Source organism: Xenia sp. Carnegie-2017, unplaced genomic scaffold (assembly GCF_021976095.1).
Source record: "Xenia sp. Carnegie-2017 unplaced genomic scaffold, XeniaSp_v1 HiC_scaffold_14, whole genome shotgun sequence".
NCBI classification, from domain to species: domain Eukaryota; kingdom Metazoa; phylum Cnidaria; class Anthozoa; order Malacalcyonacea; family Xeniidae; genus Xenia; species Xenia sp. Carnegie-2017.
The window spans coordinates 3084269-3101071 of record NW_025813447.1 but is presented as its reverse complement, the minus strand read 5'-3'; the positions used below and the strand labels follow the sequence as shown (position 1 = coordinate 3101071).

Below are 16803 nucleotides of genomic sequence, written 5' to 3'. Positions count from 1 at the left end.
TAGTATGGCGCCTTATGGCTACAGATTTTTTGTCCATTGAAATATATTTGCAGGAATGTAGGATTTCGCTGCCATATAACGGCCACGATTCCCCAAGCACTAAAGAAATCATAGCTAAAAGTCCTTCGGCAACAACAATTTTAGAAGCATCAATCTGCTTACCATACGCCATATTGACATAAATCGCATCACACACTCGCATAAATTGACTTTGATATATTACATTCATGCATACACTTCACTTGTCCTTTACTTACGATTTTGGATGTAAATTTCTGCTGATAAAACTCAAAACAATGTTGGCTTTCTTTTGAACATCAATGACTGAAATGTCGCTCGCGAGATCGTCTTTGCCAAGCATTTAAAATTTATCCATAAATTTTCACCCTCTTGAAAAATTCACAGTTTGGACAGCAGCATTCATGTCAATATATGAATTTGTAAAAGATTTCCATAAATTCCATCTGATTGTAGTTTAGTTTCTATCATGCTTATAAAAATTACTATGAAACGATCAAACATTCAATTCAGACAGTGAGCTTGACTATGTTAGTTCAGTTGGCTATCAGTCGAAATCCGTCAAACCAATCACAATAAAGCAAAAATTCAAATGAACCAATTGTAAGATAGCAATTGGACTCCCTTATACGTCCGGCCACCCTTATTATCAGTCGAGACCATTCCAGACTGTCCACTGATCTGGCTATTGACCAATAAAATAAGCGTTTTTGACGTTCATAGACTGCTTTATCCGTCGAACCAGTCAAGCCACCCCGCTTTATCAGTCGGTTATTCCAGGTCAATTAAAATTCAACTGACTGGTTACCAACGAGATATTCATTGGATTAGTCATTAGTTTTCAATAATAAATAATGCGGGATTTTTATCACGAAGTAAATGTATGGCGCGCCAAGATGGACAATATTACCAATATTTATAACGAAACACATTATCGTATGTCGAAAATAATATACTGGCAACTTTTTCAATATTTGTAAAACGAAACGCAAAAATATAAAAGAAAACAAAAATTCGTTTACCATAATTTATATATACACAACGAAACTTATTTTCAAGTTATGAAAGTTATTTTATAAACGAAACTCATTTATATAAAACGAAATTGACATTCATAAAACGACATTTTCTTCGAACAAACGACATTTTTACCGCTTTTTGCGGCCATTATTTTGTAAGCCTGCAAAGAGCCATCCACTACAAAATTTTGAGGATGTCTTCGCGAAGGAACTTACATAACTTGACAAACCTTGTTGCAGCAATCACCAGCTCTCTGAAAGTGATTGCTCCAACAATTGTGAAAAGAACTTTTGAAGGAGATAACGATGCTAACGCTAGCAATATTGAAAGTAATGATACGCACTCTGTTCCTTCTGCAAATGGTCGTTCATCCACAACCACAACAGTCGGAGGAGCAGCGACTACAGCAGCTATTAAATACTCAATGCACCATCGTCTCCACTGTTCAACCTAAGTGTAAATTATGGAGGAGGAAAAGTCAAAACGCCGTTTTTCTTTGATGTCAGTGGCAGGGCGCGGTAAAATGTCGTTTTATGAATGTCAATTTGTTTTATATAAATGAGTTTCGTTTTATAAAATAATTTTCATAACTTGAAAATAAATTTCTTGTTGTGTATATAAATTATGGTAAACGAATTTTGTTTCTTTTCGTTTCTGTTTGAAAAAGTTGCCCGTATATTATTTTCGACATGCGATAATGTGTTTCGTTATAAATATTTTCGATTTTGGTAATATTGTCCATCTTGGCGCGCCATATAAATGCGATAAGAAAATAAGAATAATTAATGAATTTTTAATTAATATGAATAGGTAATTTTTGAATTTCAAACATCAGTCGCGCGACGGATTTGACATACTCTAGATCCGCCCCTGCAAATGTACCCTACTTCTGTAGCTCAAAGTAGAACATTACTTCTCTTCTAGACTTGTTGATGATATTTTAATTGTAGGTTTTGGTTTATAAGATCACAGAGGCATATCTCCATAATTTCAGCTATTTGGGCTTTTTAATGTATATTACAACTGTTGCTGCCTTTCTCATATATATTAAAATATTGCCGGCTTTCTGATATATATTTAGGTGCTGCTAGCTTTTAGATATATATATTTCACTGGCAATACAAGGCATAAAATTGAACAAACGGGGCTGAGCTCCCTCCAACACACCCCTGTTTGATCATTAAACACATATAGAAGTTTTGTCATTCCTCAACCAATAAATTTAACTATTTGCTAAATTAAAGATTGGATCAGACTCATATGCTGTATAAAAGACTACAAACAGTAGCATTTATAGCAAACAGACTGTTCTTCAACAACAGAAATGTTTTATATTATAGAAATAATATATTCATTTTAAAGAAATGCTTCACCAAAATTTTCAGCAGAATCCCTAACAAACTTTATTAGAAATAAACTTTAATACTTTATAAAGTGATAAAGGCGAAATAACTTCATCTAAAGGAATAAAACGTTTAAGGTCAAATGCATCTTGGTCAAATCATTGCATATTTCAATAAATAAAAAGTAAAAAAGTCTGTCATTTTCTGCTGAGCAAGAAAATTTTGTGATCTTTCAGAATAAAAAATATCATGCTTGGATTAAATTGGGGGGGCATAAATCACTCACTACCATTAAATTGTTACAAATCTTGAACACAAATCTCTCCGGACCAAATCTGCAGGATTATTATGATTCGAAGTTTCGAACAAAGTTTTGTCCAAGTATTTGATAACACTGATGCCAGGATAACATTGCCGCTTGCCACCAAGCTTAAAGATCTTGAAAACTTGTTACAGAGTCGGAACATAAGCCGAGAAAACACGTTCACGTTCGGAAAATACATCTTACAATGGGTCACGATCAATTTGAAGCACGAACTAGTAAACCGCAAACGAAGCTCAAACCAATGAAATTAAATCAGGTCTGCCGCAAATCGTTAAAAAAACGCAAAGAGCTTGCTATTATTCCTAATATATTTGATACTACCACGGAATAAGCTTAAATTGCTTTCTTCTTTTGCATATAAACCCAATTTCCAATAGTATTAATATAGTTTCACCTTGCAAGTAGGAACCAAAATGGCGGCTCCGCGCTCGCCCCAGACCGTTTGTCCCAACTCTTATACTATAGAGGGCTCTTTGTTTTTGTTGTTGTTGACTGACGTTTCGACAACCTTAGCGGTAGTCATCTTCAGAGTCAAAAAAAAATATTAATTTTTCGTTTTATTTTTTGGTGAATATTTTGTAATCAAAATGATCTATTGTATCCAGTGGCGACGAGAGGCAGCCCATTTTTTACTTTTACATTTCATATATAGTTTTGCGTTCAATAACTCGATAAACATTGAGCGGAATTTAGTTTCCGAATAAATAAACAATAATTTTGATGAAAAGGATGCATTTTAGAACATGAAACTTGGGCTTGTTTGACTTCGCCTTTACATTGAAGTAGCCAGACTACACGTTTTAGTCATACAATTTTGTTTTAAGAGACCATACATTGCAAATGACATTGAAAAAATAAAAGTTTTTACAGAACATAAATGCCTTAGGAAGCAATAAAAGTCAAAACTTTTGAATCGATGAGAAAACGAGGAACGAAAATAATTACATTCTTCGCATAACAAATGCCACACTTAAAACTATGCAATATTAGCACATGCGCATATAACAATGAAATAACTAAAGTGATGTCACATATATTATGGAATTTCTATTCTGATTGGCTTAAAATCAACAATAATCTCTTAAGGAACGATAAATAACTTATTATAAACAAAAGAGAGTTTCTACTAAACACTCGATTTTCCTAAGTGAAACATTAGAAATTTGATATACCAGCTATTTTTTTGGTCTATTACTTGTGAAAATTGGTCAGCAAAGCTCACAATAATATCGTTAAGTATTCTTAAGTGGTGTTTTTGCAACGTTGAACAAATATATTTTCTCTTGTGTCCATATAAATTACTAGTAATTGCGCAAAAATTACCCTTATACATAATGGCCATTTCTTTCAAAAATATTTCTCAAACTCGTCCATTTTAATAGTCAAATTATTATTTGCGATTTTTTATACACGTGAGTCCAATTTTGTGGTAATCAAAAAGTGGAAAGTTAAAGAAAACATTGGTTTTCTTTGAACAACTTGACCGTCGTTTGAGCGATGTTCTTGAGTACGAAAATGTGCGGAACTCATAAGCCAAGTCAAAGGAACTAAACCCTAAACTAGCCGAGTAGCCGTGAGCAGTCATAGCCGAAATGGTAAAAAATACGCGTTGTGCGGTTGGATATTGCGATAATGATAAACGCTATCCCTATTATCAAGTTAAGAGGTCTCACGTAGAAAATTTAGTTTTTCATAAGTGGCCCAAAGATCAAGCACTTGCTGAAATTTGGCGAAAACAAATTGCAAACAGCAGAGCCGATGACTTTAACCCAAAGCCTGGTGCACAAGGTACTTTAATTTGCTCAAATTATTTTCCCTTGGGAAGAAGAACCATAAATAACCGCGGAACGGATTATCCTTCGGTTTTTATTACGCTATCAGAGTACGAGCAATCGAGGACTCCGCTTAAACGTAAAGGAGGAGAAACATGGACGACATCAAAGCGTCCTCATCAATCCTATGACACCGAGGATTCTGAGTCAAGTTTTGATGGAAATCCAGCAAAATCTGAGGCATCTTAACTCCCTGTCCCTTTGGAATTTGAACAGTTGACGAGAGAGTATGATGTAAGGTTTCACACCGGCCTGCCATCGACTAACAGTTTTAAGTGTTTATTTGAATACTTGGCTGGTTCTTCTTCTGGCTGTTAGGTCGCCATACATAATAATAAAAATAGCAATGTCACTTTACAAATAATTGGAAGTACTAATAAGAGTTTGCCGTAGAATAGTTCCTCGTGATACTTGCTGACTTTGCTGTAGACATGTGCGTGTGTTGCGAACTCAAGAACATCGCTAAAACGACGGGCAAGTTGTTCAAAGAAAACAAATGTTTTCTTTAACTTTCCGCTTTTTGATTACCACAAAATTGGACTCACGTGTATGAAAAGTCGCAAATAAAAATTCAACTATTAAAATGGACGAGTTTGAGAAATATTTTTGAAAGAAATGGCCAATATGTATAAGGGTAATTTTTGCGCATTTATTAGTAATTTATATGGACGCCATGCGTGACCGCGCGCTCGGCCCAATATTTTTGCACCCCCTGCAACATGGCAGCGATAACCTTGAAAAAACCTATTGTTGGGTTAGTGTTCTCGTTAAAACAGTTCTTTTAAGAACTATTACATTGTTATTATCACCATTCACCATGGTATTTGCTTTTTTGAAATCCATCTTTATCTAAACTTGAGTGTTCCCTACCTAGGTGTTGCTACCATCTAGGTATTTCCTACCTACGCTGCTTCCATCAAGATATTGCCTACCCAGGCTGCCTCCACCCAGCTGCCTACCCAGGTTGCCCACCCAAATTGCCCACCTAAGCTCCCTACCCAGGCTGCCTACCCAGACTGCCCACCCGCTTGCCCACCTGCCGCCTCACCCAGGCCTCACCCAGACTGCCCACCCAAGCTGCCTACCTGCTGCCTCACCCAGGCTGCCCCACTTGCTGTTGCCCACCTGCTCCTACCCAGTTTGCCTCACCTAGGCTGCCAACCCAAGCTGCCCACCTACTGCTCCCACCAGGCTGCCCACCCAGGATGCCCGCCTGCTGCTCACCCAAGCTGCCCACCTGCTGCCTCACCTAGGCTGCCTACCCAGGCTTGCCAACCCAAGCTGCCTCACCCAAGCCGCTCCCTGCCCGGCTGCCCACCCAGGATGCCCGCCTGCCTGCCTCACCCAAGCTGCCCACCTAAGCTGCCCCTCACCAGGCTGCCCACCCAGGCCGCCCACCCAGCTGCCTCACCCAGGCTGCCCACCCAGGCTGCCCACCTGCCCCACCCAAGCCTGCCCTACTCTGTTGGCTATATAGGGTGCCCACCCAGGTAGCCACCATCCAGGTATTGCCTAACCAGGTTGCTGCCATCAAGATATTTCCCACCCAGGTTGCCTACCTGTTGCTTACCTAGGTTGCCTCACCCAAGCTGCCTCACCTAAGCTGCCTCACCCAAGCTTGCCTCACCCAAGTTGCCCCACCCTGTTGCCTACCCACCCCGGCTCCTACCCAGCTGCCTCACCCAGGCCGCCACCCAGGTTGCCCAACTGCACTGCCCTTGCAGGCTGCCCACCCAAGCTGCTTCACCTTGGCTGCCTACTCTGCTGCCCATAAGCCGCCTACCCAGGTAGCTACCATCTAGGTACACAACCAAGTTGCTGCCATCAAGATACTGCCTCACCCAGGTTGCCACAAGCTGGCTACCCAGGTTGCCCACCCAAGTTGCCTCCCAGGCTGCCTACCTGCTGCCAAGCCAGGTTGCCCACCTAGTTACCGCCCAGGCTGCCTCACCAAGTTGTTCACCTGCTGCCTCACTCTAGGTTGCCACCCAAGCTGCCTCACCCAAGTTCCTACCCAGGCTGCCCACCCAAGCTGCCTCACCTGGGTTGCCTACCTAAGTTGCTCACCTAGGTTGCTACCATCTAGGTATTGCCTACCCAAGTTGCCAACCTAAGTTGCCTAACTAAGTTGCCTACCTAGGTTGCCTACCTAAGTTGCTACCATCTAGGTATTGCCTACGTACCTAGGTTGCCTATCTAGGTTGCCACCAAAGATTGTTACTACCTTAGTATTGCAACTCACCTGCTTTAATTTTGAATAGTGACCTGGGATATATCGGGACATCCATCCATGGGACAGCCATGTTGTTAGGTTAGTTCTTCAAACCAATGGCCTAGAACCCAATCTACTTGATGCATGACTCTCGCGAAAATCTAAAGTTACTAGTGATGCAAGCCGCCATTATGAAAGGTGGAAAAACTCACGATATTTAGGACTAAAATTTGCTTCTCCCACGTTAATATACAGTTGCAGTGTTGATAGTCTAGGTTTTCTTTTGAAATGTTTAATAGGATTGATGTTTTAAACTTTCTTATTTTAATTTGGATTGTGAGTTTTGCTTTCTTCCACCTTTCAAGATGGCGTTCTTGTCTGTCCCTGACCATTGACGCTTTAGTTAGACTACTAGGGGAATGGGTTCTATAGCTACAGCTGTAGCTATAGATATAGCTACCAGTTTTGTTGCTTGGTTTCATAATTTTTATCATGTTGTAAATTTTTGTTGCAGTCACGTGCATTCCTTACTGCGTCAATGATTACACATCAACCGGATGCTCTAATGAATACAGCGGTTTATGTTCCCCCGTTTGTAAACGGGTTGTGTGCCCTTGATTGTCCATCGAGATGATGTGGAAAGAATACGGTTATACCAAAAAACATAGAAAAAAATTCCAACGCCTGATTTTCTGTAGTTTGGACAATAATTGCAAGTTTAAATTGTTTTGGAAAACGTCTTACGTCGGCGATAGCGATTTGATGAAATAAAATACAGTCGTCATCTGTATGGTGAAGTGCTTTTTTATTAAACGACTTACACTAAAAGAAACTGATAGAAAAAATGGGAAATTAACAATCATTTCAACCTGTGCAAGATTACGCTGCATCATTTTAAAAAATGAAATGGCTAATGAAATGTATATTTTGCTGTTTTGCAAAAAAAAGGTATGCAAATGCAGTGATCCATTGTAGCCAAAATTTTAGGACTTACAAATGCATAAAACAACCTATTTTAGTTATGTAAAAAAATGAAGCATGCATACAAATTATAAATTTAATTTACATTACTAGGCAAAGCTCTCGTCAATGGAATGTATTTCCTTCAAGATTTAATAGAACAAAAATTAATTAGGTTTCGTTCATAGCCTTTTTTGTCAAAATACATGAATTATTGTCTTTGGTGTGAAAATGCTTCAATTATTGTCTTTTTTTGAAACACGTGAGTTATTGTCTTTTGTGTGAAAATGTGTGAATTATAGTCTTTTCGTGAAATACTGTCAAAATTTGTAAAAATGCATAATTATAGTCTTTGTGTGAAAATTTGTAAAAAGTGTGAAAATGCATAAATTATAGCTTTTGTGTGAAAAGTTTGAAAACTTTTGAAAATGCACGAATAATAGTCTTTGTGCCAAACTTTGTAAAAATGTATGAAAATGCGTGAATTATAGTCATTTTGTGAAAAGGAGTAAAAACGTGTGAAAATGCCAAAATTATACTCTTTGCACGTAAAAATGTTAAAATTTTTGAAAATTCATGAATTAGAGTCTTTTTGTGAAAAAGTATGAAAATTTCAGAAAATGCATGAATTTTAGTCTATGTGTGAAAAAGTTTAAAAATTTGTGAAAGAGCATGAATTATTGTCTTTGTGTGAAAATTTGTAAAAATGTGTGAAAAATGCGTGAATTATAGTCTTTGAGTGAAAAATTGTAAAAATTTGTAAAAATGCATGAATTATAGTTTTTGTGAGAAAAAATGTTAAAATTTGTGAAAATGCATGAATAATAGTCTTGGTTTGAATATTTGTAAAAAATGTGAAAATGCATGAATTGTTGTCTTTGTGTAAAAAAAATTGAAAACATGTGAAAATGCGTGAATTATAGTCTTTGTTTGAAAAAGTTTGAAAATTTGTGAAAATGCAGGAATATGCGTGAATTATAGTCTTTGTGTGAAAAAATGTAAAAAATTTGTAAAAATGCATGAATTATAGTCTTTGTGTGAAAATTTGTAAAAAAAGTGTGAAAATGCATGAATTATAGTCTTTGTTTGAAAAAATGTCAAAATTTGTAAAAATGGGTGAATTATAGTCGTAAATTAAATCACAACCACCTACTTCCAAAATAACAAGAAACTTTCATTTACAGTGCTCTACAGCACGCATGAAAATGCTCTAATATCGTTCACAGTTTATGAAGCACTGACAAAAACATTTCTCAAATCGTCCTATTGCAAAATAATACCATGATAGTAGCTTTAATTCGTGGTGACATGCACTCAAAAGCTTTATGAGATTATTGAAGTCTTCTAAATCTCCTTCGGCTTTTCACTACGTTTAATCATTAATTTATCTCACCACCATCCTATTACTTATGATGAAACACTTCATGTTTACCTTTAATCTACCTCAATTTACCTTATGTCTTCTTTTATGCATGTCTACATTTGTGTCTATCTTTATGTTTTCATTTATGTCTACCTTTATATCTACCTTTATGCATGTCTACCTTTATGTCTACCTTTATGTTTACCTTAATGTATACCTTTATGTTTATCTTTATGTCTACTTTTATGTCTACCTTTATGTTCACATTTATGTCTACTTTTATGTCTACCTTTATGTCTACCTTAATGTCTGCCTTTATGTCTACTTTTATGTATACCTTCAAGTCTACCTTTATGTCTACCTTTATGTCTACCTTTATGTCTACCTTTATGTTACCTTTATGTCTACCTTTATGTCTACCTTTTTGTCTACCTTTCTGTCTACCTTTATTTCTACGTTATCTGTTGGGTGCGTTTATGTCTATTTTTATGTTTTATGTGTAACTTAGTGACTATCTTCATGTCTATTTTTGTGTTCTCCTTTATGTTTACTTTTATAAATACTTTTATGTCTACGTAGCTTATTTCGAGAAGAACCCACCAACGTATAGTTACATATACCATAGTTTATTGAGAGAACCACCCAAAAATGTATAGTTACACAGATCATGATTTCAACTACCGTAGCCTATTGACGAAATCATCACGCCCGTAATTACCATAGATTTGCGTCTGGAGTAAGCAAATATTCTCGCTCTTTTATCTTGATCCATATCATTTAACCTTTTATTTATTTTATCTTTCGCATAAATAACCTACTTCTTCAACATTTCCCGTGACAAAGGATCAACTCCAGTGGTTGGACTTGATTCGTGAAAAATATAAATAAAGTAAAGCTGAATTATAAAGGTAAATCCTACATCATAACGAAAAAAGTGTTTGAATGCAATGATGATTGATAAGGCTGGAAAATTTCTGGGAACGCAATTGACTAACTTTCCTCTCCTTTCCTCCATTACAGATCATCATATACTACGTATGTCTACAATATGATATTATTTACTATCGATTCAATATGAAACATACCATTTCAATTTCTTCATTGTTATTGTTTTTGTCGCCTTTGCTCTTAGCTTGGATAACATTTTACGTGACTTTCAAAGGAAAACTTTGCGAGAACCTGGACCTGCAAAAGTACATTTATGAATTATTGCGAATTGTGCATGTACTAAATCATGAAATGTTCACAATAAAGTCTACACTAATACAAAGAGCAATCATCCACCTCCATCCACACTTTCCTAACTTCGTGATCAAAGATTTCCACATGCATTGCAAGCTGCTACATAATTGTAAACTCCGCAAGGCCAATTAAAATTTTCAAGTTCATACTTGTTGAGAATGTATAAAAATTTACTGCTTAAGTTTTTCAAGAATATAAAATCTCTTACATTTATGTGGTGCGTACAATCCAATGAAACATAGCTCCAAATTAATTAAGACTAATTTCCAGTCTAATAAAATACTATACGTTAAGTAAGCATTTAAAACTTTATACAATATTTTATACTTCAACCTATTAAAACTTACACAGTTTGAAAAATATGCCACAACAGTTAATTAGTTTAAAAAGAATATGCTATAAGAATTAACATATTCAAAAAATATACTACAGCAATTAATAAATGTAAAATGCACCTGCATTGGATCAAGAAGATCTCACAAAATGTCAAATCTGGGAAAAATGAGTCTCACAAATCGAGCTAAAACACACCAAAGCACTTCATTAAAACCAGAGTAGCATTTTGCCAAGTTCTTGTCGGATACATGATCGTAGTTAGTATGACATCTTCGTTTTCTGAAAAATTCATACATGGGTCGTAACATGATGTATGAGCTATGTTGTTTTATGTGGGTATGCACGAATGGAATGGTATGATACATGAGGATGTATTGTGTTATGTGGGTATTCACGGATGGAATGGCATGAAATATGAGGATAACCTGTATTATGTAAGTATGTACGGGTGGAATGGTATAATATATATCAGGATATAGTGTGTTATGTGAACTTTTAGTAGTGTTATGTTGTGATAGTAATGTGTTAGGACACAGGTGATATTTGCTGTATACAATAAGCTAGGAACAACATACCACATATCTGTAGAGAAGTCACTAACCAGTCTTATAGAGATTAAAATACTTTGCTGTTCCACGGCTTCATGAATGCTCATTCCATCACCATCATTCATCTGAGAAATATAAAAAGACATCGCCCATATAATCCAGACTAACTAAAAAAAATATAAAAATTTCAATTAAGAACTTTTTTCCTTGAAGGCATAATACTATGAATCAATAACATAAATCACACGATTACCTTCTCTACATATCTAATCAAATATTCATGTTGTCCTTTCAATTGTATAAAAAACACCATTGCCCTCCTTAGATATCTAATCAAATATTGATGTTTTCTATTCATTATTGATTTCACCTTGTCGCGTGATGTTGTAATAAAACGATTCATAAGGCTAATTACAGGGAAGACTTACTGAATGACAAAAATTATCCCATTTTTACCATTGATATTGTAGCAACAATTCCAGGTGCGGCCACCAAGGTCTCTCTTATGGTGTGTAATAATAAATCTTGCTTTTCTGTTGAAAGAAATGATAAAATAAATTCCAAATAGTATTTAACTGAACAATGCAACTGCTGTTCTCCCTATCCACCTCTACTCTATATATAAACCATCATAGATCATCAACCTTCTCCACTCATATTGCAATCCTCCATAAATCACCATTCAGCTCTAATACTAGTACCAAACCTTCAAAGACCAGCACTTACCTTTATTCCTACTACCAAACACCATTCATTCAACTATATTTCTAGTACCAAATTTCGTTGACCATCATGCTCCTCCACTCCATGCACCAAACCTCCATACACCAAAATTCATCTCTACTCTATCAAAAAACACCACAGAACACCATTCAGCTCTACTCCTAGTACCAAACCACCATTGACTGCCTGTCAGCTCTACTCGTATTTCTAAATTCCCCAGACCACCTTCCACACGTAACACAAACCTCGATCTATCATCATTTAGTATTATTTCCCATACGAACCTTGCGTGCTTTGCACAAATCAGCTCTTGGATTTTAAATATTTGACTAAAATTTGAAACAACAACTGGAACTGGTAATACAATGACTTTTTAAAAAGAGAACATAAACCACATTTCGAAAGGCGACATGAACGACATTTCAAAAAGTGTAAATATGTAAAACTTTTCACCAACTACTTATGGCAATGGCCAAATGTAGCAAATAACTGTATAGTAAAACTTTAATCGAGAAAATGGGAAGCATTGTTCTTATTTTGATGACAGTAGCAATAGAACTTGGTATGAAAATCTCTCCAAGAACCAAAATGTAAATAAATAATGGTAATTTGATCTAAAATGATGCAGGCACAATGAGCGTCAAATATCATGTATTGCCTGAATATTGGAATAGAATAAGCACAATGAGCGTCAAGTAACACACATGTATTGCCTGAATATTGGAATAGAAAAAAGGAATTAAATATAAAGTTGACAAATTATGCAAAATTTCTTAGCTAGCTATATTTGAGCTCTTTTACATATGATAAGTAATAATAAATGAGCGTACTACGTGGTGAATACATATGAACTGACTAATATACATACACCTGTAGGCCGTCATTACTTTTGTGCTTTTTAAAGTAAGTAGCGTTTTCCTGGTGATTTTTATTTCGATCCCATTTCATGAGTAAAGTGACTATACTAACAAACTGCGGTTAAAAATGAATACAATTGACAAATAATAAGGCAGCCAAAGAAACAAAAATTAAGCAAATAAAAAAGTATAACTACGGAAATCGTCATTTATTGTTTTTTCCATGTCAGATATTGATCTGACTTCTGTACAATCGAAGCTACTTTTTCTATTTCAATGCTAATGTTTCTTTTTTTATTTTTGTACTCTTCGACCAGCTCGGGTTTGCCATTCATATGATAAAGTTGGGAAAGAAGATCATAGATTTTAATGAGCTGTGGATGATTTTTTGGAAGCGATTTTTCAATCAAACGTGAAGCTTTTACAAGATTTTCCTCTGCTTCCTCACATCTTCCAGCTTCAAGAAAACACTTACCGAAAATTGACAGGATTTTAAGAGTCGGGTACTGATTATAATACATGGGCACTTGTGGTTTCATTTTTTCAAAAGCTTCTTGTGCATAATTTAAGGCAAGGTTGAAGTTCGAATGATCCTGTAAAAGCATGCATCTGGCTAACATTTGGAGTACGTTAGAAATTTTAATTTCATCACCAATTTTCTTGTAAATTGCAATAGCTTTCTGTAACTCTTTTTCTGCATTTTTTCCATCGCCTTTCTCTATTAGGCACAAACCAACATTTTTATGAGACTCAGCCAACAGATCATCGTCTATCTGTCCAATCAACTTTACTCTAACATGTTGGGCTTGTTGAATGAAACGAAAGGCCTCCTCTTTCATACCAAGATCTATAAAAAGTAATCCCATGTCATTGAGTATTTCTGCCTTATCAAAGTTATCATTGTCTAATGTAATTTTGGCTGCATCCCTGTAAAGATCGAAAGTTTCCCTAAGTTTTCCTTGTTGATGATTGCACCATGCTTTATAGATCAATACTTGAACAAGTCTTTTATCATCTCTGATCTCATCATTGCAGATTTTATTCAAACAGTTTTCTGCCTTTTGATATTGAAAAGTCGACAGGTAACAGTGTGCTTTTCCGATCAAGTTATCAAAAATCAGATCATACTTTTGATCATCAAAATTTTCGTCAGCAAGCATCTTATTATTTAACTCGAATAAGTCATAAGCTTTAGAATATTCTCCTAGTTCTTTGTAACATTTTGCAATGTTGTAAGATATCATAATAATGGTAAGATCATTGCTGTCATTTGAAGACATATAAAGACGTTCGCAAGTTCGGTGAGAGACAATTGCTGACTTACATTCTTTCTTCTTTTCGTATGCAAGTCCTGCTGCTTTAGCAAGCTTTACTGCAACACTCAGCGAATCCTTATGATTTTGTTTTACTTTATCAATAGACGCCAAGACAACAACCATTGCACTGGCAACAACGTCGACAAGAAACATGTCATCCTTAACCTTTTCTTCTTCCATGGCATCTAACATCTTTTTTATATTGATCTCATCCAACTTGAATGTTTTTAAGGAATTACCACGTGGGGACAACCTTTGAAACAAAATTTCCTCCATGGTATGGCTTTTGACAACTTCTTCAAACTCCTTATTGCCATCATACAAGGAATCCCGTAAATATTTGCCCCAAATTATAAGATTACCACTTGAAGGAATTTTTAATTTGGAAGATGGTGTGCAATTGATAAAACTGAAACTAGTTTTTTGTGTTCATCATCTTCTTCAAAAATTTCTTTTGCTCGTGGAATTGCTTGTTTTAACGGACAATTTGCACCTATACCACCATCAATATATTTAGAATCGCCAATTGTAACTGGAGTCTCAAAGTAAACTGGAGCATTGGAGGTTGCGAGCAAGATTTCGTAGGCTTTGTAATTTTTTTGGTCTTCATTTGCTGTATCAAAGAGTACAATATCTTCGTGTGGATCAACTTTTTTGGCAACAGCCCCAACAACACTACTTGAATCATTATTTTTTCTAAAATCATTTAAGTAACAATCACCAAACTGATCCTTTAACATTTTCTTTATGTTGGCTTGTGGATATGGTATAAGAGGAATTTTTAAAAACTTTGATATAAAATAAAAAAACCTAATTATCCATGTTTTCTTAAAAATGATCTTGGCTTTTGTAAGATACATTTCAATACATTCCGTAATAGTCATTGCTTTTCTTTCATGATGATCTTTTCCAACTCTTTTCCCCCCAACCAAACCAAACGAGATCAAACCTCCTATGCTGGTACCAACTATCATATCGTATACATGTGCAGGATGAATGGGATCTTTGACTGCTTTCAGATTCTTGATCAGACGTTTTCGAGAGTCAAGATCTTCCAAGAAATGCTTCTTCTGTTCCTTACTTTCTTCGTTTACAAGATACTCTACTGTTTCAGGATTTCTCAACACAATCGTTGCTAATCGAAAAACGTCGTCGAGAATCTTCAATGCCATCACACCTCGACTTCCTCCACCATCAAAAGACAATATTTCAATGCTGTTTTTTGTTGAATGCATTTTTCGGATATCAATCGGCCGCATCTAATAAACGAAATAGAAATCTCCAAAATCCTTCAACAATATTACAGATACTTATAAACTAAAAATACAACTCGTGTGCTAACTGAATGTTATATAGCTGAGTTTGCATTTGCCTGCAAATTCCTCCAATTTCCGGTAAGTTCCTGATGCTGTATGATCACTTCTGCGCAAGAAGATGTTTACTGTGTCTTTGTTTGCACGGACTTATGCAAACCGAGGAGGCGAACGGAATGCTTTTCAATAAACAAAGCAAACATTTTGTTTCATGCTGATTCACGTAGACTCCACGCTCGACATATATAACAAACACACACGTCAGCAAATCAAAAGCGTGGTGCAGTTTAAATATCTTTTAAATATCTTTATAGATATCTTTTGTCAGTGAGCATCGTGGATGGTACAAGCTTAAGCAATTGCTTATTTGTATGATATGGGTATTTATATATATTCATATGTAGCCTCTAGAAGGTACCACACGGTCGGTAAGTGGAGAAGTAAAAAAAATTGCCGAATTCATGCACATTTAAGCCTACATGTTCTCAAAAGAATTGCGGCTTTCTCAATTTTTGTACTGAATTGAATTATTGCTTTTACAATCGTCACGGCTTTTCTCTGGTTTCTTTCGTTGAAGGGTAAAGATTAGGTTTACGCTTAAATTTAGTGTCAAGTTGAACATCAGTGAGTTCAAATTCAAGATCGACATCAATAGTGAAACTCACGATTTGGCTTGCGGCTGACGTTGAATTTTTCCCCTGCCAGGTATTTAGCACTTCACTAATCTTTCCCTTCTATCAGATTTGTAGATACGATTATGGTAATATGGCACCCTGCACACTGTCAAGCTCTTCACATGAATTAAAAGTTAGATGCACCGCAAATGATCTAATAAACCCCCAGAAGAAACTCATAAGTTCTAGTAGTTCTAAGCACAGAATAAAAATTATACAGAAAAGGCCACCCAAGTGTGCACCGCGTTCTTAGGGCCGCCATCATTCCAGCAAGATATTTAGGGTTTTTCACTTGTTTCCAACCACTGTAATCATGTCTTCACAATGAAATCGAAAATATTTCAATATAAGAAATGAGGTCGTGTCATTTCATTGTTGGGAACTAGTGAAATTTAAAATTCAAAGTATTTTCAAAAAAACACTATAATTTCACCAATGGACATGCCTCTAAGGGCCTTAGAATTGTAAATATATGCAAAAATTGCTGCAGTAATTTATTTTGACTTACCTTAGATTCGTGACTGCAATCAACTATCCACTATTATAAAGGTATTATTATGAAGGCAAGATAATATTGGGACGTCTGTAAGAAGCAATACATTTTAAGCGAAAGGCGTCAAAGGGCCTGTTTCATATGAGCCAGGTTAACGATACATCCCACTGAGCGAGCCGAATATTACCTCGCTTTCGTATGAAAGATTTAATCCCGCCTATTGAGACG

At 35.9% G+C, this 16803-nt stretch overlaps 1 protein-coding gene across 1 annotated transcript; it reads right to left on the bottom strand.

The window, feature by feature from the left end:
- Nucleotides 1-14472: 14472 nt before the first annotated feature.
- On the bottom strand, nt 14473-15330 carry LOC124434260. Its single transcript, XM_046984142.1, has one exon. The coding sequence runs from the start codon at nt 15328-15330 to the stop codon at nt 14473-14475; it is 858 nt and encodes a 285-aa protein (XP_046840098.1).
- Nucleotides 15331-16803: the final 1473 nt, after the last annotated feature.

Bases quoted from the DNA above. Each gene is read 5' to 3' on its own strand.
- LOC124434260 (XM_046984142.1), bottom strand. From the start codon at position 15,330: ATGCATTCAACAAAAAACAGCATTGAAATATTGTCTTTTGATGGTGGA.